At 39.8% G+C, this 25,976-nt stretch overlaps 1 protein-coding gene across 1 annotated transcript in view; it reads left to right on the forward strand.

Moving 5' to 3' along the window:
* Positions 1-25,976, forward strand: part of LAMA2 (laminin subunit alpha 2) — a 407,250-nt gene that overhangs the window by 208,664 nt on the left and 172,610 nt on the right. The window contains exons 16-19 of the mRNA XM_045010304.1: positions 5,540-5,651; positions 10,066-10,179; positions 20,373-20,500; positions 25,413-25,499. Coding sequence (XP_044866239.1) covers positions 5,540-5,651; positions 10,066-10,179; positions 20,373-20,500; positions 25,413-25,499 — 441 coding nt within the window. The remainder of the gene's footprint in view (positions 1-5,539; positions 5,652-10,065; positions 10,180-20,372; positions 20,501-25,412; positions 25,500-25,976) is intronic.

A 25,976-nucleotide genomic window follows, 5' to 3' on the forward strand; every position in this document is an offset into this window, starting at 1 on the left:
CAAACTCCCAAGTACTGTCTAGAGTCCTGCCTGCCAAGTACCAAGTTTCCACTCCCCTTTTGATTCCCTAGTCATCTTCTTGACAGAGAACTCCTTTTAGCATTTAAAGCTAATATGCTGATTCATAAACTGTGCCATGCAGATTAAATATGCTAGCTAAACATTGTGAAAAGATGCATAGACCCCCAGACTCTCAGAAACATGGTAATACTTTTCTTATAAGCACTTTTTCTCAAAAGCAGATCTCAAAGCACTTTGTAAAAGAAGGCAAATATTATTTTCCCCAACTGTAAAATGGGGCCCACCATTGAAAGGACTTACCAGGGCATTCCAGAGGCTGCTGGCAGAACCCAAGACTCCTGATTCCCCATCCAGTGCACTATCCACTAGCTCACACTGCCTCCCCTTTAAAGGAAGCCCCTTTGTTGCTGAGATGGTGCAAAGCATTTTGGGGGCACTTGAAAGTTTCATGGAAAAAGGAACCACTCTGCTGAGAAGTATTCTTAGGAAAGCTCACCAGGGGAACATATGGATGGGCCAGAATAAAAATCCCTAAGTGCTCTGCAGGTTTGTGGCAGTCTCCCTCTGGTTGCAATGGGATTATGGTTGGAAATGCAGGTCCCACAGAGCTATGATAAAAAAGTAGCTGTTAGTCATTTAGAAGAGTGTTCTCTCTTTTTATTGTCTTTGGCTAAAAATTGACTTTGAGTTACTCTCAGTCCATATCTCTCACCATCTCTGGGGATGTTCTGCCTGTGTTCACCACAGACATACTACTCCTAATCAGTGCTGATGGTACAGCCTCCCTTCCACACACAGCAGTGGCTGGTAAATTTGTGATCCACCCATTAGTATTGTTTAAAGTAGCTTTTTATGTTTGTTTATAATACCACCAGTATCATGCAAAGCCTTTCAAACTCTGAAGATAGTAAACCATGATAACGAAAGAGCAAGTTGAGTGCCATCAGGGTGCTCAGTGCTGTACAATACAGAGTAAAACATGGTGTGAAACCCAGGCTCCCACTGAAGTCTATGGGAGTTTTGCTACAATTTCACCCAGGGCCTCTGTAATTAAGTTGATCTTTTGCTGTCCATTACATCACACATGTACGGCCAATTTCCAGTGAGTGCCTAGGTCTGACTGTTATTTTCTGTTAGATTCCATTTCATTCTAATAAAATACTGTAGGCTCTGGGGCTATGTGGTAATACTCTTTACTATCTTGCAAAATACCTGATTCCATTCTCAATTGGCTGAACACTCAATAATAATATTGCACATTAAAATAAACATATAATATTCTGTTCTCTCCATAAAGGATTTGGCTAAACATTAACTTTATTTCCCATTCCCTTGGCCCTACAAGTCTTGGGAGTACTGTAGGGAAAATCTTGAAGAGTCTGTGTGCTTTGTGTCACTCAGCAGTGACTCTTCTGGCTGTTTAAAGACTAGTGTTGATGGGTTCGGAAGGAAGTCAGACTTCGTCAGAAAGCTCAGATAGCCCCAAGACTAGGAGTGTGAAAAAAGAAAGTGTATGTGTGAAAATGTTCCTTGGGGGTGTGACAGAGATGCAGAAGTCCCCTCCATCTGGTAAGCATTTGAGGGTTATTAGGTTTCTCCAGTGAGTAAGTTCTACCTCAAAACAGCAGCAGAAATTCAGTAGCTTTAATACCCTGTTCTTTTAAATAGAGCAAATATTCAAACTTCTAATGACATCACATCTGCAAGGATTTTCAAGGGTGATTTGATAGTTTGTGTTTGAGAATCTCTCCACAGAGAGAGTAAATGAGTTGCACAAAGTCAGACAGAACTGAGAATTGAACCCAGGTGTTATGAGTCCCAGTCAGCCTGAGCCTTAACCAGAAGATCATCCCCACCCCCCTCTATTTTTTATCCTGACAGAAGGATAAAAAAAAGCCATAAAAATTTCAGTATCATAATAATTTGAGGATACTTCCTATTAACGTGTAATGACTAATGTGCCCTTGACTAAGCAACAGCATTTGATCTTGAATGTCTTATGGATTATTTTAAAGCTAGGGATGCAGTTATTACTCTATCTCATGATTAGGAAGTCTCCTCAAATTAACATCTAAATAAAAGCCCATTTAGAGAGGATAAAAACATGAGGAGAAGAGTGAAATGCAGCAGAGAGTTTGAAAGTGATTGTTGCTTTTCTGCCTAAATGGGGAGACTCTGTTAGAGCTGGTAGAATCTTTCAAACTGATCGAACTTTTAAGTGTATCTACTGTAGTTAGGCAGAACTGAAAAGCTCTGTTGTGTCATGTTACTTAATCCAGTATTGTTTAGACTCTGTTCCAAGGAAGCCTGTAGTAATAACACTGATTCTTCACTGTTAATATTTGCCATTTCAGATAATGTAAATGTGGTGGAGACTGAGATGGGCACTGGAGAGCAGTTCTAGAAATCCTGACCAAGACAATGTATTACTTACAATCTGAAATAGACTCGTCACTAAAATAGAGGGGAAAAGGATGGGAAAGGCAAAGCAGTGGGGTCCCCTAAGTATACAGAATTAGCTAAAAGACAAATGAACAATGCTCAGGTCAGTACCTCATGTTCCTTACGCAGCTGATGTGATTCAGATGCTCGCCATAGCAGGCAGTAAACTAGGCTGATACTGTCTGAAATGTCTCCTTCCTTTTTAATCTTATTTGTATTTAGAAGTCAGCAGTTGCCTGCTGACAGTAACAGTCAGCTTAAATATTTGGTCTAGAGGGTGAATCTCAGATTGTTCATGTATCTCCAGGATCCAGTGCTCCATTACTGCCAGCATTATGTATTTTAATGAATGCAGAATGGCACTGAGGAATAGAAATTACAACAATGAAGTGGAAAAAATGCACTGCAGCTTTCTTCAATGAGTAACTATTTAACACTAAAAACTGTTAAACACATTAAAATCCCATTTAGCAAACAGCAGAACCTAATGAAAACTGGAAGTATTCAGTGAATACAAGTGTGGAATAATATTAGGTGAAATGTTTCTGTGTAACGGTTTCTCACTGTTCTAAATTATATTATACAGAGCTGGGAGCAGACCAGCTGTAGTCAATAGGCAAATGAGATTCAACATTTCACTGGCAATTTTTGTTTTGTTTATAGGGCTTTCAATCTAAATTCTTTGATTTATTCTGTGCCTTTTTCTAGCTTTTCAGTCATGTTTCTTTAATATCTGGAGGGCCAGGGATTGTTCACGGAAAGTAGATGTAATTGCACAACTGGTTTGTAGCAAGGAGCAGGGTGGAATAATGAAGGAGAGAGGGAGCTTGCTGGAGACTCAGGTGTGAACTCAGCTCACCCTCTCTGGGTTGAGTTTTATTGCAGGGGTTCTAGGTTTTGTCTGAATTGACCCCCCTTTGGCAAAAGTCTCTAGGAGGGGGTGTGGGCTCTAGGGTGGAGCTGGAGATGAGGGGTTAGGAGTGCAAGATGGTGCTCCAGGCTGGCACCGAGGGGGATCAGGGCTGGGGCAAGGGGTTGGGGCATGGGAGGGGGTCACGAGTTCAGGCTCTGGGTGGTGCTTACCTCAAGCAACTCCTAGAATCAGTGGCATGTCCCTGCTCCGGCTCCTGCATGGCCAGGTGGCTCTGCGTGCTGTCCTGTTTGCAGGCGCTGCCCCGCAGCTCCCATTGGCTGCAGTTCCTGGCCAATGGGAGCTGTGGGACAGCGCTTGGGGCAGGGACAGTGTGCAGAGCCCCCTGGCTGCTCCTACATGTAGGAGCCAGAGCAGGGACATGCCGCTGCTTCTGGGTGCCATGCGGAGTGGGGCAAGTCCCTGACCTCACTCCCCGGTCAGAGCTCAAGGGCCGGATGAAAACATCTGGAGGGCCAGATGCGGCCCCCAGGCCGTAGTTTGCCCACACCTGCTTTAGTAGCTAATCCCCCTTCCTTTATTTTCATCTGTTCCCCTCTTTCTCTCTGGGAGCAATCCATATATAGCTGGTTGGGGAAATAGATTTTTTTTTCCTGTAGAAAATTTTGACTGTGTGCACGCATTTTTTCAAATCAACATTTTTTTTTTCAGTTTTTGGCAACCAAAATACCAAACTTTTTTGTTTGAAAACCAAACAATTTTCAGTTTTTCAGTGAACATTGATTTTTTTTTCACAAAAATTACCATTGTGTCAAAAAAACCTATTTGCCTTTGAAAATGCAGTGCAGTGGAAAGTTTGCAACCACCACTAGTAACAAAGGCCTCCTTTAAGGGTGCTAAGTGAAAATAGGTCAGCAGCACCTCACTAATTCAAATGGAATACCTCTGAACCATAGGTGTAGTTTGACTTCTTTATTTGCGGGGAGGAAGCAGCTCCAGTTAGGCCAATGGGGCCACAGGTGTGTGTGTGGGGGCGGATATTCTGTGCCTGCCTCAGGTTGCAGTTTTCAGGGGCAGCAGCCTCCTGTCCCCTTCCCCTCCCAAACTATGCCTATGCTCTGAGCCCTGGCTGAGACTCAACCTCACAAATCCAAGCCTGCTATCTGCCAGAAGGGTATCTCTGAAACAGGGTGCAGCAGGGACGCATGGTCCCTTCCAGGACTCACCAAAAAATTTGCATAGTCTGTCACAGTGTACAAGGAGATGGGGTCACTTACAACTCAAATTAGTATTAAAATAGCTGTCAGCTGTAATGATGTACTTTCTTGTTTTGCTGATTTATACGTTTTTGAGTGAAAGTTTTTTAAATAATAAAAATAATACTTAAAGTTTTGCCAAATCATTTATGGAGAGCACAGAATATTGGAGCATTTTCTCTGACTGGGTAAAATTATGATTATTTGGCTCCTTAATTTTTTCAAAGGAATAGAAAGAAAGTTACTAGTGCGGGGTTTTAGAGCTAGTTGCCACTGAGATAAATATCAGCCATATCGTTGAGATGCCAAAACAATTCCAAGAGAGGTAGACTTAACATTTTCTTTCAGTTTTCTGCTGCAAGATTATGGAAACAATCGAAACTTCCTGTGTGTGTCTCTTCTCTTTTTGTGGCATTTGGAGAACTGGAACTAATGACTCTTTCTCATGTGCAAGGTATAGAATTCTTCCTGCACAGAGCTGATAAGTTGAAATCTTTTTCAAAAGGGCAAATCTGCAGAAGAAAAATGTCCTATAATCAAAGCTCAGTAATGTAATGTTTTAAGCAGGAGAAAGTGATTTCACAGTGTAAAATTCTTTGCTACTTCATTTACGACAAGCAGGCTATTTATATGTACATCTGTAATGGAAGCTAAAGCATGTAACTTGCGTGCCAAGAATAGCCTTCCTCCTCCAGATACAGTATTGTGAGTTTTCAAGTGTGTGCTGACCATATTCTTCTTCACATGATGAACAGAAATAGCTACAAGCCTGCAGACATTAGGCTAGGAATTAGAGACAGTGGATAAATATGAATGCCTTCCTATATTTAAGCAAATAAATGAGAAAAGCACACTGAGTCTCCCCTTTTAGTTGCATCCAAGTGTACTGATGTGCCTTCTATATTTGGTTTGTGAGTTAACTATGTTATTTTTGTTAATCTAAACTCAGGTTGAGTGGGGTTAGCCTTGAAGCTGCTGATCGCTATTCAACTGGTAGGAAGGTGGCGTCTGCTGTGGAGGTTTGTCAATGTCCTCCAGGGTATGGTGGTACCTCCTGTGAAGTGAGTATCCATGTGGAGCTGAGAGATATATCTCAGTACAAATCACTTGTGCTAATGCCGCAGTCTATTGGAGCTGCCTGTTGATGCAACATACCAACTGAGCCATCCCATTTAATAGATTCACTTTTGCTTGGATTTTGGATCGAATGGGAAATTGCTGCTTGAAATTTCAAGTTGCAGTCTTGTGGTGGTGGTGGTTGTTGTTGTTATTTGATTATTACAATTTCCAAAGTTCCCTAAGTATTTGCAAAACATAACTTTTGGTTCCCAAGTGCCTCTTCTGTAAATCTGGTTTGGTCCCTTGTGTAGTTACCCTAATTCAAAAGCAACAGACTCATTATATTTGATAGTATTTCAAAGATGACATTTTAGACCCCAACAATGATTTCCACATTATGGAGTGGAAAAGTATTTCTCTAGAAAATTTTCTTGTGTTCTTCAGATCATTTGTTTTGCAACTGCAAGATTCAGAGACATTACATGTGTATGTAAGATATTGCTTGGCAATAATCTTATAATTTGTGAGCATGAGCTGGTATCAACCATTATCAGACTTTGGCCATGTCTGGATTACAGCTGTCTGATGGCATAGCTATGTCAGTGAAGGAGATGAAGAGGTGTGATCACTGACCGACATAGCTGTGCCAGTAAAAGCCCTAAAGTAGATACAGTTATACAGCAAAACACATTCTTTCCCCAGTATAGCTTGTTTCCATCTGTGGGGCCAGAATTACCTATTCCAACAAAAGGACAGTTTTGCTGGTATATGCTGCATCCATGCTAGGAACACCTTGCTGGTACAGTATACCAGTATAGCTATACTGGCAAAGCACTTGTACTATAGACTTGGCTGCAGTGTAGTCATGGTCTGAGTGTAGCTGAATTCCCACTTTTGTTTCCCCTGGCTCTTTGCATGAGAACTGTTCAGGTTTTTCCTTTTGTTCAGTCTTGTTGAAGGTTAGAGGAGTAACATACACATGCTCTCAGAACATGCATATGTTCATACAAGCTCACTAATGCACCCTTAATGCATGCACACACATGCACTTATGCTTAACTAAGAAAGGCATGGCTTGAGGTAGATTGGAGTGCAAAAGTCTTCAAAAGCTATGCCTCTAAGGAAATGGTTTCAAACACCAAGATGCTCTGCTTCACAAAACTACAAACAATATGCCATTTACACAGACACTCTAGGCATTTGCTTGTCAACTCTCTTTTTCTTTAAATCACCCCATGCTTATATATGATATTTAGGGCTTTGAGTCTTGTTTCATGCCAAATGCTTTTGCTTTTTGCTGTGGCTAGTAATACTAATCTAGAAAGAAGACCTAAAGGAATTCACAGAAGCTCATATCACTTCCAAAATGATATAGATAGGAACAAAATCAAATGAGACCATTGCTTAGCTAGATAGATGCAGCTTTTACAGCCTGTCTCCAGTAGGTACAATTACTTGGGGAAGCACAATTGGCTGAAACACCATTATTATCCTGGACACTCATGCTTCTGACTCCGCCATTACTCTTTTTAATTCAGACCTTAACTTTGATCTCAAGGCCAGAAATTTTAGAGGCCCCTTGACTGCAATTGTGTCTAATTCTGCCTACTGCCAACTTTGGAACACTGGCAGAGCTCCTACTTACCTTGACTGTGCTGAAATTCTGACTCATGCCTTAACTACTTCTCATCTTCATAGTCCTAAATCCCTATCTTCTGATCTCCAGGGTATGCCAGACCATTCTCTTGCTCCAGAAAGTCAGACTATATTACCCTCATATTCTGTCTGCATATCCAATTCACAGTTATTGCCCGTTTGCAACACTCCTTATGGATTTAACCTACATAAAGGCCTAGATTCTACAATTGACAGTACATGTGCAAACGGCTGCACTGTAACAGAGCCCTAGCGGAGTCCATGGGGCTCTGCATGGGTTCAGCAGTCTGCCTGTGTTCTTTCAATTACACAATTGGAGCCTTTGTGCTGAGCAAATAATGTGCTGTGGAAAATTTTGTTTGACAAGTTTAGCCTTTATTCCTGCTGACAGAATGCCAGCGAGCAGATCGTGATTTCCTTATATTTATTTATTGAATTGACTGTTGTGAGCACTCCCTACTAGAGATTCAAAGTCTGAGCTGTGTGCTGGCTAATTGAGATTGGTCAGAAAAATCACAAGGTATTGTTTCTGGTCCCTGACTGGATGACTATGACTCTTATAATCAGAAGACATGAGAAGGAGCCGGTGGGGCTTTGAATCTCCCAGGGAGTATAGCAGTTGAGAGAATGCAGTTAAACAGGATTTTAAGGAACTTTAACCTCTTTCTTTCTCTGCAACATTGGGCCTTGCCCAAAGCTTTGTTTCTTCAGAACTGAGGCTATTGTAGATTTACTAATATGGTGCAGATTTTAAATTTAACTTTCTCTCATCCTGTTTATACAAGGCAATTGCATGTGCATGTACAATACAACTGATAAATAGGCACTACAGCAATATAAATAATCACAAGAAGAAAAATAGTTCTGAAAAGTGAGGTCAGACCCTTGTCTAGATCATTTAGTTGCACCCATGCTAATGCTCTAGTGAGGTATTTGGGGAATCCAGTTTCCTTGCTATTCTAGAAAGTATCCAATTCCATATTAAAGATGTCCCCACCAGGGAGAATACTCAAGTGCATGAGCTTAAATTCACTTTCTACAAGAATTTGGGCAAGAAAAATTGTTCAGTTAAATGTTCGTGGCAAGAAGCATGGGCACAAGTGGATCAATTTTTAAAAATCCAAAAATGTTCATGCTTCACCTAGTTCTGCCCACGTCACCCCTCTGACCTTATATCCACCTGTTTCCTTGCATACTCACTCCTCCCTCTGGCCTTGGCTTCTTGCTGACTTCCCTGCCAATCTTCCACCGTGGGGAGTCAGTGTCTCACTTGCGCTGCCATGTTTATGTGGGATTCAGTGCCCATCCTCTGAATCAAAGTAATTTCCTCTCTTTAAATCTCATCCCATAAACTCTCTCCATCTCTTTGGTGCAGTTTCTTCAATTTATGCTTTGAATCTCATCTTGGATGTCCCACCACCAAACCAGGCTGGGATTAGGCATCCACATCCCTTGAATGTCTGAAAGTATCAGCCTTAAATAGTACAACGTGGTGCATGCTTGCTAACCCCTTCAGACTAGATTAAGTTTCTCAGACAAATTAAAAACTGTATATGCAGTTTATAAAGGAGGGAAAGATTAGAACATAGAAGGTGGCTGCTCAGGAACCTATTGATGTGTCTTGCACAGCAGGAGAAAAAATACTTTGTTTGTTAAGGTTTTTTGTTCTTAATTTGACATCTACAGTTTATCTTGATTAAGAATGCCTAGCCAAAAACAAAACAGCAACAAAAAAACCCAACATCTTTTTCTGGAATGTTTCTCAAAGAAAATCTTCCTTTTCTAATTAATCTTCAAAGCTATCTCATGTTATACAGGAACATGACTAAAAAACATAAAAATAAAAAGCAACACCCCTTAAAGGGGAAATGAGATCACTCGTCAACTGTAGGTTGTTTGGAAAACATTTTTTAAAATGTAGGATAATTTTATTATAAATATCTCTGTTTCTGTAAGGCTAATCCCATTTTATATAAGGCTGGCTCTCTCCAAGGTCAGTATAGTATGTCATGCACCTATTTACAATATGCAAAATCCTTGGATCACATGAACAACTTTATAGAGGAAGAATAGTTTGTGAAAACTGTAAAGCCATTTTTGAAATATATAGTAAGATTGCTGCCTGACATCTTATTACGAATAAGTGAAACTGCTGAATTTTTGCTGATGAATCAGTTGTATGATATCACCTTTGCCAAGAAAAATCTAGTCATGCATTTATTGGATCTAAATTTAAAGTAAATAATTTCAGACGTGAAACTATTATACATGCATGAAGAAATAAAATTTGCAGATAAAGGAGCATGCTTTGTTTTCAACCTATGTTGTAATTTAATGCAGTCTCCTGTTGGCCTTGGAACAAGAAAGATTGAAGGATATCTTAGTTGTACATTGTTTGCAGTTAAGCTTCTCAAAAAAGGTCCTTGCTTTTTTCTCTCTCTCTTTCAGTATTTTATCTTCTGGCTATTTTTCAAACTGTACCTCTCTTGCTTTGACGCTGTCATATTTCCATTCTTCATTTCTCTGCTTTATTTTACCATTTCAGAAGAAAGATCAAGTTAATGCTTCCTCTAATCTCACACCTACCAATAAAGCTAAGGTCAGTGCAAAGCCACAGTGCCAGGAAGAATAGCTTTCTAGAAATATTTCAATATTTTTAGACATTTAGCAAATACATTTTCCAAGCCTGTCTATCAAATTCAAAACTGTTTAAAAAATAAAGTCACACACTAACTGACAAATTTGTTGTCTTTCTTGCAGTCTTGTTGGCCTAGACACAGACGAGTGAACGGCACTGTTTTCGGTGGGATCTGTGAACCATGCACATGCTTTGGTCATGCAGAATTCTGCGATGACATCACAGGAGAATGCATGGTAAGTGCTGCTGCCTATGGGTAACCTGACTGGTGGCACCAATAACTGCTCAATATACCAATACAATTGAATTAACCACCATTGGGTCCTCAAGTACTTGAGGAAAAGAAGCAGTGATTTGACAGAAAAGATCTTTATTTTGAACTGCTTCTGAATGCCCCTATATCAGGATAAAGTAGCTTCTGCAAATAAGGAAAAATGAAGGGTTTATTCACTTTAGTCTGAAGTGGTAAAATAGGATCAACAGCATATGATATGGCATGATGGAAGGGAGCAAAGTATATCAATAAGCTTTCCATGCAAGATTTCCCATCATCTCCCATCTCTGTCTCCTGCCGTGGGGTTATTCTGTTTATTGTCTGTAGAAGGTAACTTTGTAAATTCTGTTATAATATGACAAGAAGGTATTGTTGCTGGCTTCCTCCTCCTAGCTTCAAAGAAATGCTTAATAAATCAGGAAACTTTTTTTGTATTTAAAGCATATGGTTCAGAGTAAATAGAAACCATCATTTTTCTTGCAGAATGCATATATTCACTATAGTTCCCGGCTAATTCAGCAATTAGGTCCACACTATTATCCAGAACAATCTTACCCAATATACAGCTGTTTCCACCCTCCTCTGTAGCCTTTTGGAATGGGAGAATTACGCTGAATAGACTGTTCTGATTAACTCAAGGGCATTTTAGTTTTATATTCTCTGACATGGCATGAAGCTTGAAACAACATTTCTCATTTCATTAGTCTTGCAGAAACACAATTTGAGCCGGTGCCAATTTAGTAGGATATCATACTCTCATTTCCCTGTAGAATTTCAAGCAGACTTCGTATTGTGCATGTTTCTAAATGTTCCCTTTCTTTCCTTAAGAAAAAGCTTCTGGGAAAAGTCCAAAATGAAAATTCAGGGTTTTTACAATGTAATTTGGCATTTAGAATTACCGCTGGTCTTCCTGTTTTCCCCCATACAGGATGTTTAATTGCCTTGCAGTATAAAACAAGTTAGCCTTAATTTGTGGATCAGTGGATTTTTCAAATTGCTTTTCCATGAATAGCATTTTAATTATACAGTAAGTCTTAAAGATGTACCTAGGAAAACATAACCCTCCCGACAGTTACATTTTGAATCCTTCACTTTAAATGCAATGAGAAAAATTCATGACTATGCTGATATTTGTTTGTCTTTCCTTACAGATAGGGAGAATTTAGTATATTACTGATTATAGCTCCCAGCCACAATCTCTGTAACATCAATATGGGATAGAGTCAGTTAAAAAGAATGAAAAGGGAAGGCTTGCCAGTGAGTCAGTGTTTAAGGCTCCAGAAGGTAAGTCAGCTGCTCTGAGCTATTTTGCTTAGAAGTGCACGGCTGACTGGATCCACTTGCTCAGCCAAAACAACCCAATAACCTAGGATTTCTCTTCATTTTTCTCTACCAATCATTCACTTACACTCTTTCGTGGGGAGTGATGGAGTGTTGTGGAGCTTGTGTAGTCCACTGATTTTGATGTTCACCAGTAAATCAGTGACGGAGACTCGTATAGGTTCCCCATCAGATGTCCCTAGGAACACTACTGTGAGAATAGCACACTAGTGAAAAGGACTTGGAAAATACCCAGTTGAAAAGAATAATAATACCTAATCTACCTACATTATCAAGCATTTATGCTGTGCTCAGCACTGTACTATCTGTGCATGTACTGTATCATTCTGTCGAGCGAGAGGGCACAGAAGGGCTTAACAGTCTGTCTGGGGATTTCTTGTGGCTTCCATTAAGTGTACTCTAAGTGAAGTTAGATTGGTTAGTATCCAGGCAGACTGTTAAATGCTGCTGTTCAGTTTGGATCCTAAGGCTTTTGAAGTGAAAGAAAGAGAAGTCTGAGTGCTGAAAGAGAGAAATGTTTCACATCAAAGGCATTCTTTCTATTGAGATTTACACAGCCTTTTGGCCTCCTTATTATAATTCATGGTGTTTTTTCAGTAATACAACAGACAATTTAGGCACCTAATTTACAGATATGATACTTCTTTTTACTCTTCTTAAGCTTTGAAATGTGGTTGAAAAGCAGCTGAAATATGTTTTTGACTCATGATAAAAGCTCAGATCATCTGCTCCAGCATAGGCCTGTATAAAAAGCTCATTTCTAACGCACATCTTGCAATAACCTGCAAAGCCCTTTGATCCCCAGAACAACTATACAGAGAGCTGCGTGCTATATCATTCACATTACCATTGTGATATACATGATAACTGCTTTGGTAAGCAGTGCAAGTTCTAAACATGCAGAAATCCTCTTTTGTAGTGGTACGAGAGCACAGTTACTATGCAGCATTAGGAGACTGGTTAAACCTAGTCCTTGTGAAGAACAAAAGCACTCAGTACGTTAATATTCACTGCAGCTTACAATATTTGTAATGGAATACTAAATCCCCACTAGTAAGTTAGGAGAAAATAGGCCCTCTGAGATTTTGTTTTGAATTTATTCGTGTTGGTGATAGTATGGTTACCAGACTCCTTTGGGAAACTGGCCTTCATTGTTTCTTCAATCATCTATAAATGGGGCACACACCATGAGGACCATAGCTAGGAATAGGCAAGGATTGGAAGATGGCTGGAAGGATCATGGTGGCCAGAAATATGCTAATTTAATATCTCCTCTCACTATCCTCTGCTAGCTTAAAATAACAATGGGCATGACTCTCTATGGCAGAAATCCAGAGGGAGGGCAGCAGTGCACAATCGTTCTGCTCTGGCAGGCTAAAGGGGCCTTAGTTTAAATAAGACATAGGTTCTTAGTATATAGCGGTGTTAATGTTTATGCATTCGCCAAGTTTTATTGAGGGTCTTGGGTATTATTCTGTACTCTGACAGAACTTTTACTGTGTGAGCTCCAGGACAAACAGTATAATACTTTGAGTGCTATCTGAACCTTAGATATAACATCCCTGGTACCTATTGGCAACATTGTTATACTGTAAGTCATCACCTCATCTGGTCCTGGCCACTTTCCTATTAAATAAAATCCATTTCTTGAATATCACTTACGGCTTTCATGTTGGCCTTTTTAATTTGCTGCATGGTTCTTCAGCCTAAGTTTTTTTAAAATAGCTATGCACATCGGTAACATCACATATGGCATAGAGTTGCTATATCAATTTACAGTTGTTCTGTCTTTGCATTTCATGTTGATTGCAGTATTGTGTAGGATGGAACAGATGCTGGTGAGAAGGGTAACTGGTGGATAGGTATGCTAAAAAGGAAGGCTAAAAGAAAGGAATAGGTGCTTGAAAATTAAGTTGCTGAGCTGAAGATGGAACTTCAATACACAGCAGGAAAGGAAAGATTTGTTCAGCATGGGAGACATTTGTCTTTACAGGTCATTTAGGAAGTCAAAAAATGCCAGGGTAGATGGCATATTAATTAAATGATACAAGGTAATATATTCATCTGATGTGCCTGCTGGGGTGGGCCTTTGATTCTGGCAAAAATCAAAGAATTTGCAAAGTTGTGTATGAATTTGTAAATATTGTATGTATACATCATTTAATGTGTAGCCCACTGATAGACATTGATAATAAGGTACTTTTGATGCTGAATGTGTTTGTGTAAGATTCCTTTATTACTACTAAAGCCAGTCACAAACAACTCAAGAATAATAAAGCACCAGGTCTTATTGAATTATTAAAAACAGAATGGATAAGGTAAATCATAATGTTTGCAAACCCTTTTTTGTTGGTTTGGAGATATGAAAAAATTCCAAAAGGATGGAAGGAGATGTAATATATCTGATTTTGAAAAAGGGATACAAAATGGAATGCGGGAACTATCATTATATATCTCTTCTCCTTACAGCCTATAAGGAGGAGGGATACTCTTAGATAAACTTAGATACTCTTAGATAGACTTACTTTGTACATTATTGTGGATTCTGAAAAAATAGATCCACTGTGGATGAAATATTTTCAGTTCACCAGGTACTTGAGAAAAGATGGGAGTATGATCACAACACACAAATAGTTTTAGACACTTTAAGAAAGCATATGAATCCCTGACAAAATCATTAGGATGGGATAACTTGCATTTGTGGTTCAAAAAGTAGAGTATGAGTAGGAAGTGAAATCCCATCCCCATTTGACATCAGTACTGGACTAAGGCAGGGAGATGCATTTTTCCTGGTACTCATAGATTCAGACTTTGTCAGAAGGGACCATTGTGATCATCTAGTCTGACCTCCTGCACATTGCAGGCCACAGAACCTCACTCACCCGCTCTTGAAATAGACCCCAACCTTTGGCTGAGTTATCAAATCATGGTTTAAAGACTTCAAAATTTACACTAGTTTAAACCAGCAAATGACCCATTGTCCATGCTGGAGAAGAAGGCAAAATACCCCCAAAGTCTCTGCCAATCTGACCTGGGGGAAAATATGGTGATCAGTTAGACTCTGAGCATTTGGGTAAGACCCACCAGCCAGACACCTGGGAAAGAATTCTCTGTAGTTACTCAGAGACCATCCCATCTAGTGTCCCATCTCTAGCCAATGGGGATTTTTGCTACTGGCAGTTGTCCATGGGTCACATAAAATTGTAGGCAGTCCCATCCTATCATCCCATCCATAACTTAACAAACTCAATCTTAAAACAAGATAGGTTTTTTTTTTCCCCACTGCTCCCCTTAGAAGGCTGTTCCAGAATTTCACTTCTCTGGTTAGATACCTTCGCCCAATTTCTAGCCTAAACTTGTTGATGGCTAATTTATATATGTTCTTGTGTCCACATTGGTGCTTAACTTAAATAACTCCTCTCCCTCGCTAGTATTTATCCCTCTGATATATTTATAGATTTCAGTCATATCTCCCCTCAGCCTTCTTTTGGTTAGGCTAAACAAGCCAAGCTCTTTGAGTCTTGTCGCATAAGACAGGTTTTCCATTTCTCGGATCATTCTAGTAGCCCTTCTCTGCACCTGTTCCAGTTTGAATTCATCTTCATCTTAAACATGGGAGACCAGAACTGCACACAGTTATATTCCAGATGAGGTCTCACCGGTGCCTTGTATCACTAAATCTTAATGTTAAGATTTTGTTGTGGGCATTTTTAGTAAAAGTCACAGACAGGTCACTGGCAACAAACAGAAATTCACAGAAGCCTGCAGCCTGTCCCTAACTTTTATTTAAAATATTTGGGGCGGAGGAGACAATCCCAGCCCTGGCTGCTACTCCAGGGCTGCTGCTCCAGCTGCAGGGGGCTGCTCTGGCCACTGCAGAGTGACCCAGCACCAGCCACTGCTCCTGAAGTGGGAGCTGCTCCTGCAGCCAGTTCTGAAGCTGAAGAAGTCACAGAGGTCCATTAAAGTGACAGAATCTGTGACCTCTGTGACCAGATCATATCCTTAATGGTACTTACACCTCCCTATCTATACTGGAAGTGCCTTGCCTAATGTATCCTAGGACTGCATTAGCCTTTTTTATGGCTGTATCAACTAATACACCTGGGTCTTTCTCCTCCTGTGTTGCTTCCAACTGATAGCAAAAATTCTTGTTGTTAGTCCCTAAATACATGATCTTATACTTTGCATGATTAAATTTCTTCCCATTTCTACTACTCCAGTTTATAAGGTCATCCAGATCTTCTTGTATGATATTCCAGTCCTCCTCTGTATTGACAATACCTCTCAACTTTGTGTCATCCGCAGATTTTATTACCATAAACTCACTTTTTATGCCAAGGCCAGTAAGAAAAATGTTAACCAATCTTGGTCCCAAGACCGGTCCTTGAGGAATTCCATTAGTAAACTTCCTCCATCCTGACAGTTCATCTTTCAGTATGACTCACTGTAGTCTCCCCTTTAACCAGTTCCTTATCCACCTTTCAATTCTCATCTTAATCCCCATCTTCTCAATTTAACTAATTTCCCATGTGAAACTGTATCAAGTTCCTTACTGAAATCCAGGTAGATTTGCATGCATCCGACGAAGTGGGTATTCACCCATGAAAGCTCATGCTCCTATATGTCTGTTAGTCTATAAGGTGCCACAGGACTCTTTGCTGCTTTTATAGATCTACTGCATTTCCTTTGTCTTAAATGTGGCTGTGGGAAAAAGTGGTATGATCATTGCAAAATTCTCAGGATGGGGTAAATTGAAATGACCTACCCCAACATTTTGGATATGCTGATGAATTGGCTATCATAGGAAAGACAGATGATATGATTCAACGGATGACAGGAGATTTGAAGGAAGCAGCAAGAAAAATTGGTCTTAAGATTGATGAAGAAAGAAGCAAATATATGGTTATGAGCTGATGAGAGGAAAAGGGACACATTTATGTAGCAGTCTATAATCATGTATATAAGCCAGTTAGACAGTTTAAATACATAGGAGTATTAATTACCAATAACAGTATGGTGAGTGAGGAAATTAAGGTATGGTTTCAGACAGGGCTGGCTCTACAGTTTTCACTGCCCCAAGCAGCACACCGAATTGCCGCCGCGGTCGGCGGGGGCAGTCTCTGTGCCCTTAGGGCGGCAGGCGCATTTCTGCAGCGGCGGCAATTCGGCGGCAGCTTCTATGTTTAGCTGAAGCCGCCGTGGACAGCTAAACATAGAAGCTGCTGCCGAATTGCCGCCGCCGCGGAAATGCGCATGCAGCCCTAAGGGCACAGAGACTGCCCTCGCCGTCCGCGGCGGCAATTTGGTGCTCTGCTTGGGGGCAAAACAACAGGGACTGCCGCCCCTTGCAGATTGCCGCCCCAAGCACCAGCTTGGAATGCTGGTGCCTGGAGCCGGCCCTGGTTTCAGAGCAGGAATGCCTGTTACCTTTCTCAGCAAAACAATTTCAGCTCCAAACTACTACTGAGAGAGACCAAGCTTCAGATATACAAGACCTTGTTTTATGTGGATGTGAAACCTGAACACTGACTAAGAAGGAAGAATGATAGCTAAATACTTTGAAAAATAAAGTGTTGAGATGAACTTTTGGGCCAATAAGGGGAATGATGTATGGAGAAGTTCTAATAAGGAACTGTCAAAGGTCTATGGAGAACCAGGTATAGTAAATGTAGTGAAATACCAACAACTTCAGGGCACAGGTCATGTAGTTAGAATGACAGAAGACAGACCAGCTAATTGTCTCCTGCCAGGACATCCTTATGGTGTCCAAGGTCATGGTCGATCAAGGAGAAGATGGAGGGACAATAAATATTGAGCAAAATCTAAGAGATTTAAGAAATTAAGAAATTAAGAAAAACAGTAAAAGAACTAAAAAAGAGCCACCGTGGCTTAACAACCATGTAAAAGAAGCAGTGAGAGATAAAAAGACTTCCTTTAAAAAGTGGAAGTCAAATCCTAGTGAGGCAAATAGAAAGGAGCACAAACACTGCCAACTTAAGTGCAAGAGTGTAATAAGAAAAGCCAAAGAAGAGTTTGAAGAATGGCTAGCCAAAAACTCTAAAGGTAATAACAAAATGTTTTTTAAGTACATCAGAAGCAGGAAGCCTGCTAAACAACCAGTGGGGCCCCTTGATGATCAAAATACAAAAGGAGCGCTTAAAGACGATAAAGTCATTGCGGAGAAACTAAATGGATTCTTTGCTTCAGTCTTCACGGCTGAGGATGTTAGGGAGATTCCCAAACCTGAGCTGGCTTTTGTAGGTGACAAATCTGAGGAACTGTCACAGATTGAAGTGTCACTAGAGGAGGTTTTGGAATTAATTGATAAACTCAACATTAATAAGTCACCGGGACCAGATGGCATTCACCCAAGAGTTCTGAAAGAACTCAAATATGAAGTTGCGGAACTATTAACTAAGGTTTGTAACCTGTCCTTTAAATCGGCTTCGGTACCCAATGACTGGAAGTTAGCTAATGTAACGCCAATATTTAAAAAGGGCTCTAGGGGTGATCCCGGCAATTACAGACCTGTAAGTCTAACGTCGGTACCGGGCAAATTAGTTGAAACAATAGTAAAGAATAAAATTGTCAGACACATAGAAAAACATAAACTCTTGGGCAATAGTCAACATGGTTTCTGTAAAGGGAAATCATGTCTATTAGAGTTCTTTGAAGGAGTCAACAAACATGTGGACAAGGGGGATCCGGTGGACATAGTGTACTTAGATTTCCAGAAAGCCTTTGACAAGGTCCCTCACCAAAGGCTCTTACGTAAATTAAGCTGTCATGGGATAAAAGGGAAGGTCCTTTCATGGATTGAGAACTGGTTAAAGGACAGGGAACAAAGAGTAGGAATTAATGGTAAATTCTCAGAATGGAGAGGGGTAACTAGTGGTGTTCCCCAAGGGTCAGTCCTCAGACCAATCCTATTCAATTTATTCATAAATGATCTGGAGAAAGGGGTAAACAGTGAGGTGGCAAAGTTTGCAGATGATACTAAACTACTCAAGATAGTTAAGACCAAAGCAGATTGTGAAGAACTTCAAAAAGATCTCACAAAACTAAGTGATTGGGCAACAAAATGGCAAATGAAATTTAATGTGGATAAATGTAAAGTAATACACGTTGGAAAAAATAACCCCAACTATACATACAACATGATGGGGGCTAATTTAGCTACAACGAGTCAGGAAAAAGATCTTGGAGTCATCGTGGATAGTTCTCTGAAGATGTCCACGCAGTGTGCAGAGGCGGTCAAAAAAAGCAAACAGGATGTTAGGAATCATTAAAAAGGGGATAGAAAATAAGACTGAGAATATATTATTGCCCTTATATAAATCCATGGTACGCCCACATCTCGAATACTGTGTACAGATGTAGTCTCCTCACCTCAGAAAAGATATTCTAGCACTAGAAAAGGTTCAGAAAAGAGCAACTAAAATGATTAGGGGTTTAGAGAGGGTCCCATACGAGGAAAGATTAAAGAGGCTAGGACTCTTCAGCTTGGAAAAGAGAAGACTAAGTTGGGATATGATAGAGGTATATAAAATCATGAGTGATGTTGAGAAAGTGGATAAGGAAAAGTTATTTACTTATTCCCATAATACAAGAACTAGGGGTCACCAAATGAAATTAATAGGCAGCAGGTTTAAAACAAATAAAAGGAAGTTCTTCACGCAGCACACAGTCAACTTGTGGAACTCCTTACCTGAGGAGGTTGTGAAGGCTAGGACTATAACAATGTTTAAAAGGGGACTGGATAAATTCATGGTGGCTAAGTCCATAAATGGCTATTAGCCAGGATGGGTAAGAATGGTGTCCCTAGCCTCTGTTCGTCAGAGGATGGAGATGGATGGCAGGAGAGAGATCACTTGATCATTGCCTGTTAGGTTCACTCCCTCTGGGGCACCTGGCATTGGCCACTGTCGGTAGACAGATACTGGGCTAGATGGACCTTTGGTCTGACCCGGTACGGCCTTTCTTATGTTCTTAAGAGCTCTCAATGTGAATTACCCTCAATGGGAAAAGTTATGCCCTTGGCAGAAAAAGGTAGGGGCAAATTGTGAGTGCAGCCGAGGACCTCCATGGTCTATAGCACCAGGGACTGAATAAGTCACTTGCTAACAAAGGAGCACACATGGTTGGTTGAGATTCCATATTTTGGGGGCCAAACGTATAAACCCAGTTTCTGCCTTCTAATTAGAAATAAGACTTGAAGGGAATTTCAGATCTTACTTCTACCTGCAAATCATAACACTGATCCTGTTATATAGCATAAGTAATAAATTACCAGGGGTCAGCTTCTGATCCAAAATAGAATGGATTGCCAGCCACAGACCTTGTAAAATGAGTGACTGTACTTAGATGTGCAACTGATACAGTTATTTGCAAATGACTGGCTGATATATTGTGTGCTGTATATGTGAGATCAGCATCTGAACCCTTTAATTTTTCATCAAGAGTATAAGATATAAGAGTAAGGCTACATTAATAAACCTTTTCACATTGCTAAGTGCATCAGGCCCTCTTTAAAATATGCCAGTTCTAAAAAAAAACAAGGAGATATAAATACTCTTTTCATTTTGCTAAGAAAATCTCTCCAGAAAGAACATGAACATAAATGTGTCTTTGAACCACTGATTGTAAGAGTTAGTTCCCTGCTAAACAGCAAAGCAGTAGAATGTGTACTGTAGGAAACAACCCTGCACTAATGGGAGAATGGATTAGATGACTTTACAAGGTCTTTTCCATTGCTAGGTTCTTTGATTTTGAGATTGAATTGACATTCTCTACTTTCCATCTGCTATTCAGGACTGCAAGTACAATACAGGTGGCCCATACTGTGATAGATGTCTTCCTGGTTTCTATGGCGATCCTACTAAAGGGACAAATGAAGACTGCCAGTTGTGTGCCTGCCCATTAACTATACCTTCTAACAAGTAAGATGCTTATTTACTGTATAACAATAATTTTTTCATACATTTAATAAATTGTGTTGTTGTTGTGTTGAGTGCTCTTGCTCTTTTGGATGAGGATCTCCAAATGCCCCTTATTTAAAATAAAAACAACTATAATATTATACAATAATGATCTAAACCATGTAATCTTATCGTACTGCTACTGACTCATTTGGGCCAACCAGTGCTGTAGAATATTGTCTCACAGGGGTTTTATGAACATTAATAAATATCATATGACCTCAGGTAAGTATTAGTCCCGCTTTAAAGATGGGAAACAGTGCCATAGAACAGCTGAGTAGCTTTAGTTATTATGCTAGTTAAGGCTGGGGCCAGAAGTAAAATCTAAAATTCTTGACTCCCTGTCTTCTGTTCTCACCACTAATTAGAATTCCTTTTTATTAAAGTCCCCCTTCTCACTCTGCCCTCCCCTACACCTACACGATAGCTATCCATTTAAATAGAAAACTGAAATTACAGATTTTGTATGTGTTTTCCTTAGGAGTTGAAGTTGTTTTTTAAACTTTCTGTATACTAGTTGGATAACCAATCTGGCTGAGATTCCTTCTGCCTTTTTCTTTTAAATTGGAATTCAAATAGCTCGTGGTAGCTGCTTATTCATTCACAATCTGATGTACAGAACAGAATTTTCTCAATTGAATTCAGCCTTGTAACTTGCAAGTCAAGATAATCTAACTCATTTATAAATATTTCTTAGAATACTTACTATGAACTTGTATTGTTAAATGTTGAAAAATATTGGTGAGATTGTTAAATTATGATTAGTGGCAAAGAGCACTATTGTTTTGGTAACTACAAATATTTCTCTGTGATGCTTAAGTTCAAGCAATTCAGTAGACTGTGTGCTTTGAAAGACAGTTCACTGGGTTTAGCCAGTGCAATGTCCTGACAGTTCAAAATACCAAAATTCTATTGATACCATGTAGTCCAGGTAAAGTTCTACTCTCACACCCTCATATTGGATCTTCCGACTATCCTATTCTGCTTGTCTCACATGTGAAGGCATATTTTAAAATAAATATATGGGTTCAAATTAACTTCTTTAGCATATTCCAACCACAAGCTGATTTTGGCCCTCTTGCAGCAAAGTGTCATTGTTAGAGCCACCAGCATTTTAGGAGCCCAGTGTTGAAGATTTTAAGTCAATCTCCAATCTGCTTTAATATTTAGGAGACAAAGATGATGGTCATTTCATAAGAAGTTTAGGGCTAAATGATTTCTCTTTGGGGCAGAGCTCTGCAGGGAACAGGGAGGGAGGGCATCACCTGAACGGCAATCTGCCTGCATAGGTGGCCCAGTTTTTGCTCTATTTACATCCCTCTAACTCTGACTTCAATGACTTTGTTCCACATTCACATCTCATTTTAAGTCAGACCAAAAGTGTGCAGAGATCCTGGAGAAAAGTGATGTACAACTTTCCCTCTCAACAGCACTGTCCTGGTGGTGGTGCTGCTCTTCAGTGTACATGTTTCTACACCTACCTGGCCCAATATGATCCCCCTAGAACCACTAGTACTGGTATGTCACCTGGTACTCCCCAGCAGAGCCAGTAGATTGCCTTCATCTAGCATGGGTGTACTGCAGTGGAAGGGCTTCTTGCACCCTCACCCTGTCTAGCACACACATTTGTGCAGAGCACCTTTTGCTTTTCCTTGGTATTGAACGCTGAAATTGCCCTATGGGCCTCAGTTTCCCATAACCACACAGTTTTGAGCACTCCACAGGCTGATTCTAATAAAGAGATATCTATATTGCAATCACTGGGTGTAACTCGCAGCTTGAGTAGACATATCTGAGCTAGCTTTAATCTAGTTAGCTTGGTTCCCAGAGCAGTGAAGCCAGGACAGCATGCTTCTCAGCATGGGCTATTCAGCCCTTCCTTGGAACCCTGAGTAGTTCCTCACATGGCTAGCTCTCCCTAACGGGCATGCTGCCACAGCTTCACTGCTCCTGTATGTTGGCTCAAGCTGCAATCACACCCCATGATTGCATTATAGACATACCTGGCCTCATTCATGTTACTTGTACTTGGCTCCATGCTCATGCTCACATGTGATAAGATTGCAGTAGCAGCTGCTGCATAAACAGCATGAGGAGATCCCCACTATGGGGGTGGAAGTAGAAGAGTGAAGTAAAGTTCCCTACTGTAGCAATATATCCTGGAGTACAGTCCTGCCCTCAGTTAACCAGGGGAGTGCTATAAAAACAATACCAGAATTTTATATTGTGCAAGAGTGGCCTAAATCAAATCTTGTGGTGGGGTTAGTTTTCACTGGCAAAATGTCTGTAACAAAATGCCTATATCAGATAGTTTACTCGCAGGCAATATGCTTTTCTTACAACTGGATGATGGAAGCTCTTCTTTCTATACTGAGATTTTTTCCTTAAAGATATGGGCCCAAACCAGCATGCCATTTGATCACTCCTAAGCTGTGGTGGAGGAAGGAAGTGTTTGGAATCCAAATCGAATCAAATTTTGCAAATGGATAGAGCCAAAACTGTAGATACAAACATTCCCAAACTTTTTTGTTGTGGTGGAAGTCTGGGCTCTAATTTTACTGTTCAGGGCCAGCTGTAAATGTGTTTTATGATATTAAAACAAAATAAAATAGTAAGAATGTCTATTGCACTAGGGCATATTATGAGGTTTGTTTAAAATATTCATTTTTTCATCATTACTGCTTTTAATTTCAATATAACTTGGCTTTATTTGGTGACTTTTTTTTTTTGGTATTCATGGGCTGGCTCCTGTAAACCATTCAGAAAGTAACAGCAAAATTCCTTCAAAAGTGGCTCAGAAGAAAGATCAAAACATTTCCGGCAACTTTCTGCCTTTCTTCACTGACACATAATTTTCCCCAATTATGTATGTACCTAAAATTTGCTCAAAATCTCGAGGTTCATGGATATTGATTCACCAAATCTGCTTGAGCACACTCTTGTATGCAGTGTTGTTGTAACTGTGTCTGTCTTGGGATATTATAGAGACAAAGTGGGTGAGGTGGATCAATTTGGATCAAAGTTGGTGAGAGAGACAAGTTTTCGAGCTTACATAGAGCTCTTCAACACTTTGACTATGTTTCCCAGACCTGAAGAAGAGCTCTGTGTAGTTTGAAAGCTTGTCTCTCTCACCACAGCAGTTGGGTCATAAAAAGATATTACGTCACCCACATTGTCTCTCTGAGCATACAGTTAACACACAGTTTCTGTTTTTAAAATATAATTTAATCAGTTTTTTTTGGCGTTACATGATTTAGTTTTCAAGAACCTAGGAAGTGGCCAGAGTATGTATTATGTACATACAAAAGTCTAAAGAGTATTCAACTCATCAAATTACATGATTAATTGGACATCCCTATCTCTCACTCTAAATCTGAGTAAAATGTGTCTGGTACAACTCAACAACGTCTGTACAAGGATTTTCTGAGCAGGTCTTCAGACTTAGCTTACTTTTTTAAGTCACAAAAAGAAAACTTGAAAAAAACAGATCTGAGTGATATTTTTCTGATAATTAAAAGTGTGGAAATATGTTTATACTACTAATTTTATTATTACTTCTATATTACTATATAGTAATGTATTGTAATAAAATAGCTGCTAAACTATGTAACGTGAGCCAATTTCACATTACTGTAAAGGTGCATTATATAGGCAATAAAAGGTATCACAACTCTGAAATGTCAATTTCTACAGGAATGAATTAATTATTCTGCAGTTCTTTTGGCTTCTCACAGATTTCTAGATCACATTCAGAGTTTGATACATGGCTTATAATAGTGTAAACAATACCTACCCCCAGGGGAAAAAAGAGAAAATTACAAATCCTTGTTCATGTTTACTAACCCTACTGCACTCATTCTTTTCATGGAGCTTTGTCCTAAGGCTGCTGGACCACTGGTGTGTCCTGTGGCAGCCAGAGTGGTTATAAATAGAATTAAATTAATCTATAATTGAAACAGAAGAAAGAATAATTGAGGGCAGATTGCTTTAAAGTGGTAAAGCAATGGATCTCCTGTTGTTCTAAAACTGTTTATATCTTTCTGTGTGCCAGCAGATTACCTCATTACAGTGTGTCAATCATGTAACTGGGAGGAAAAACATAGAAAACAAAATGCTACAGGGCAGAGGAACACAGCCAGGGTAAAACACCATCAAAGAAGGGTTGTAAGCATGCAAATAACTGCGTTGCCAAGACCCGACTATTACCTCTGTTATATAAAACCACAGCTAAAAATATACATGAAGTAAAGCTTAGTAGTCTGCAGACCATTCTGAAATTGCAGTGTGACTGGATGGCTTGTTGATACTGCTATTGCCACTGGATTTGCTCAGATAAAGCTCAGACAGAATTTTTATCCTGAATTGTGTTGGAAATTTTACCAAATATTTTCCTTTAGCTGCCCCCCCTCCACTCCCTTTTTCTTTTTGTGCATTGGGTTTCTTTTACGCTCCATGTAATCTATATTAACGGAGCTTTCCAAACAATTGTCCTTCAGTACCAGAGACATTTAGCTGGAGAGCGTAGTCCGAGGTTTCATATTTTGCCAGGCCCTCAGGGGCTCAGACAAGCAGCTGTACATTCCTGCTTTTTAATGGTGTACTGACTCAGTGAAAGGCTAACGTCCCATAATAACATGACATTGGGATGGTGCCATCAGTTGTGCTATATCCAGTGTCGGTAGAAATAGCAGAGTCATTCCAACTTCTATAGGCTGGAGCCAATCCTAAACTCCATGTGCTAGAACAGAAGGACTTTCCCTGTGCTCTGTTTTCAAAGTAATGCCTTCTGAAGAGGGAAGGGAACTAAAACACTAATGATTTTGTTTTTATGTTTCCTCCTTATCCCCGTTCTTGCCCAACATCAACAACGTAGCTTTAGCCCAACATGTCATTTAGACCGAAGTCATGGATTGATATGCGATGAATGCCCTCCTGGGTATGCAGGACCACGCTGTGAGAGGTAAGCAAATGCCATACAGCTCTCTTTTTACCGGTTCTCCCTTAAAGTCTAAAGCAAGAATGCTTTTCACACAGGATTATCATACTTGTTTGTTCTCCTTGTGCCCCCCAAACTTGCAATGAACTCACCAAAGAGGTTCCTGTTCATACTTCTCTATCACAGAGTATACGTATTCATTTAGATTATTTATTCTCTATACTAGTCTTCTTATGTTGCTTTATAAATCAGCTGCAAAAAAAGGGATCATTTATGATTTTAGGGTTAAACACTGAGCTACAACTTCAAAAAAGCATTTGTCAGAAAGCAATCAGAGTTTTTAATATGATCTTTCTGGTTATTTTGTGCCTCTTTAGAGTTTTCATAATTATTTTTGTCTCTTTAAAATGTAAGTCAAATGCTTAGAGCATGATGAATCAATTATTCAGTGTATTACTGTTGGTTCTTTTTAAAAAGTCAGGGTACAGCCAAAAATGCAAC

The sequence above is a fragment of the Mauremys mutica genome, chromosome 3 (assembly GCF_020497125.1).
Source record: "Mauremys mutica isolate MM-2020 ecotype Southern chromosome 3, ASM2049712v1, whole genome shotgun sequence".
NCBI lineage: Eukaryota > Metazoa > Chordata > Testudines > Geoemydidae > Mauremys > Mauremys mutica.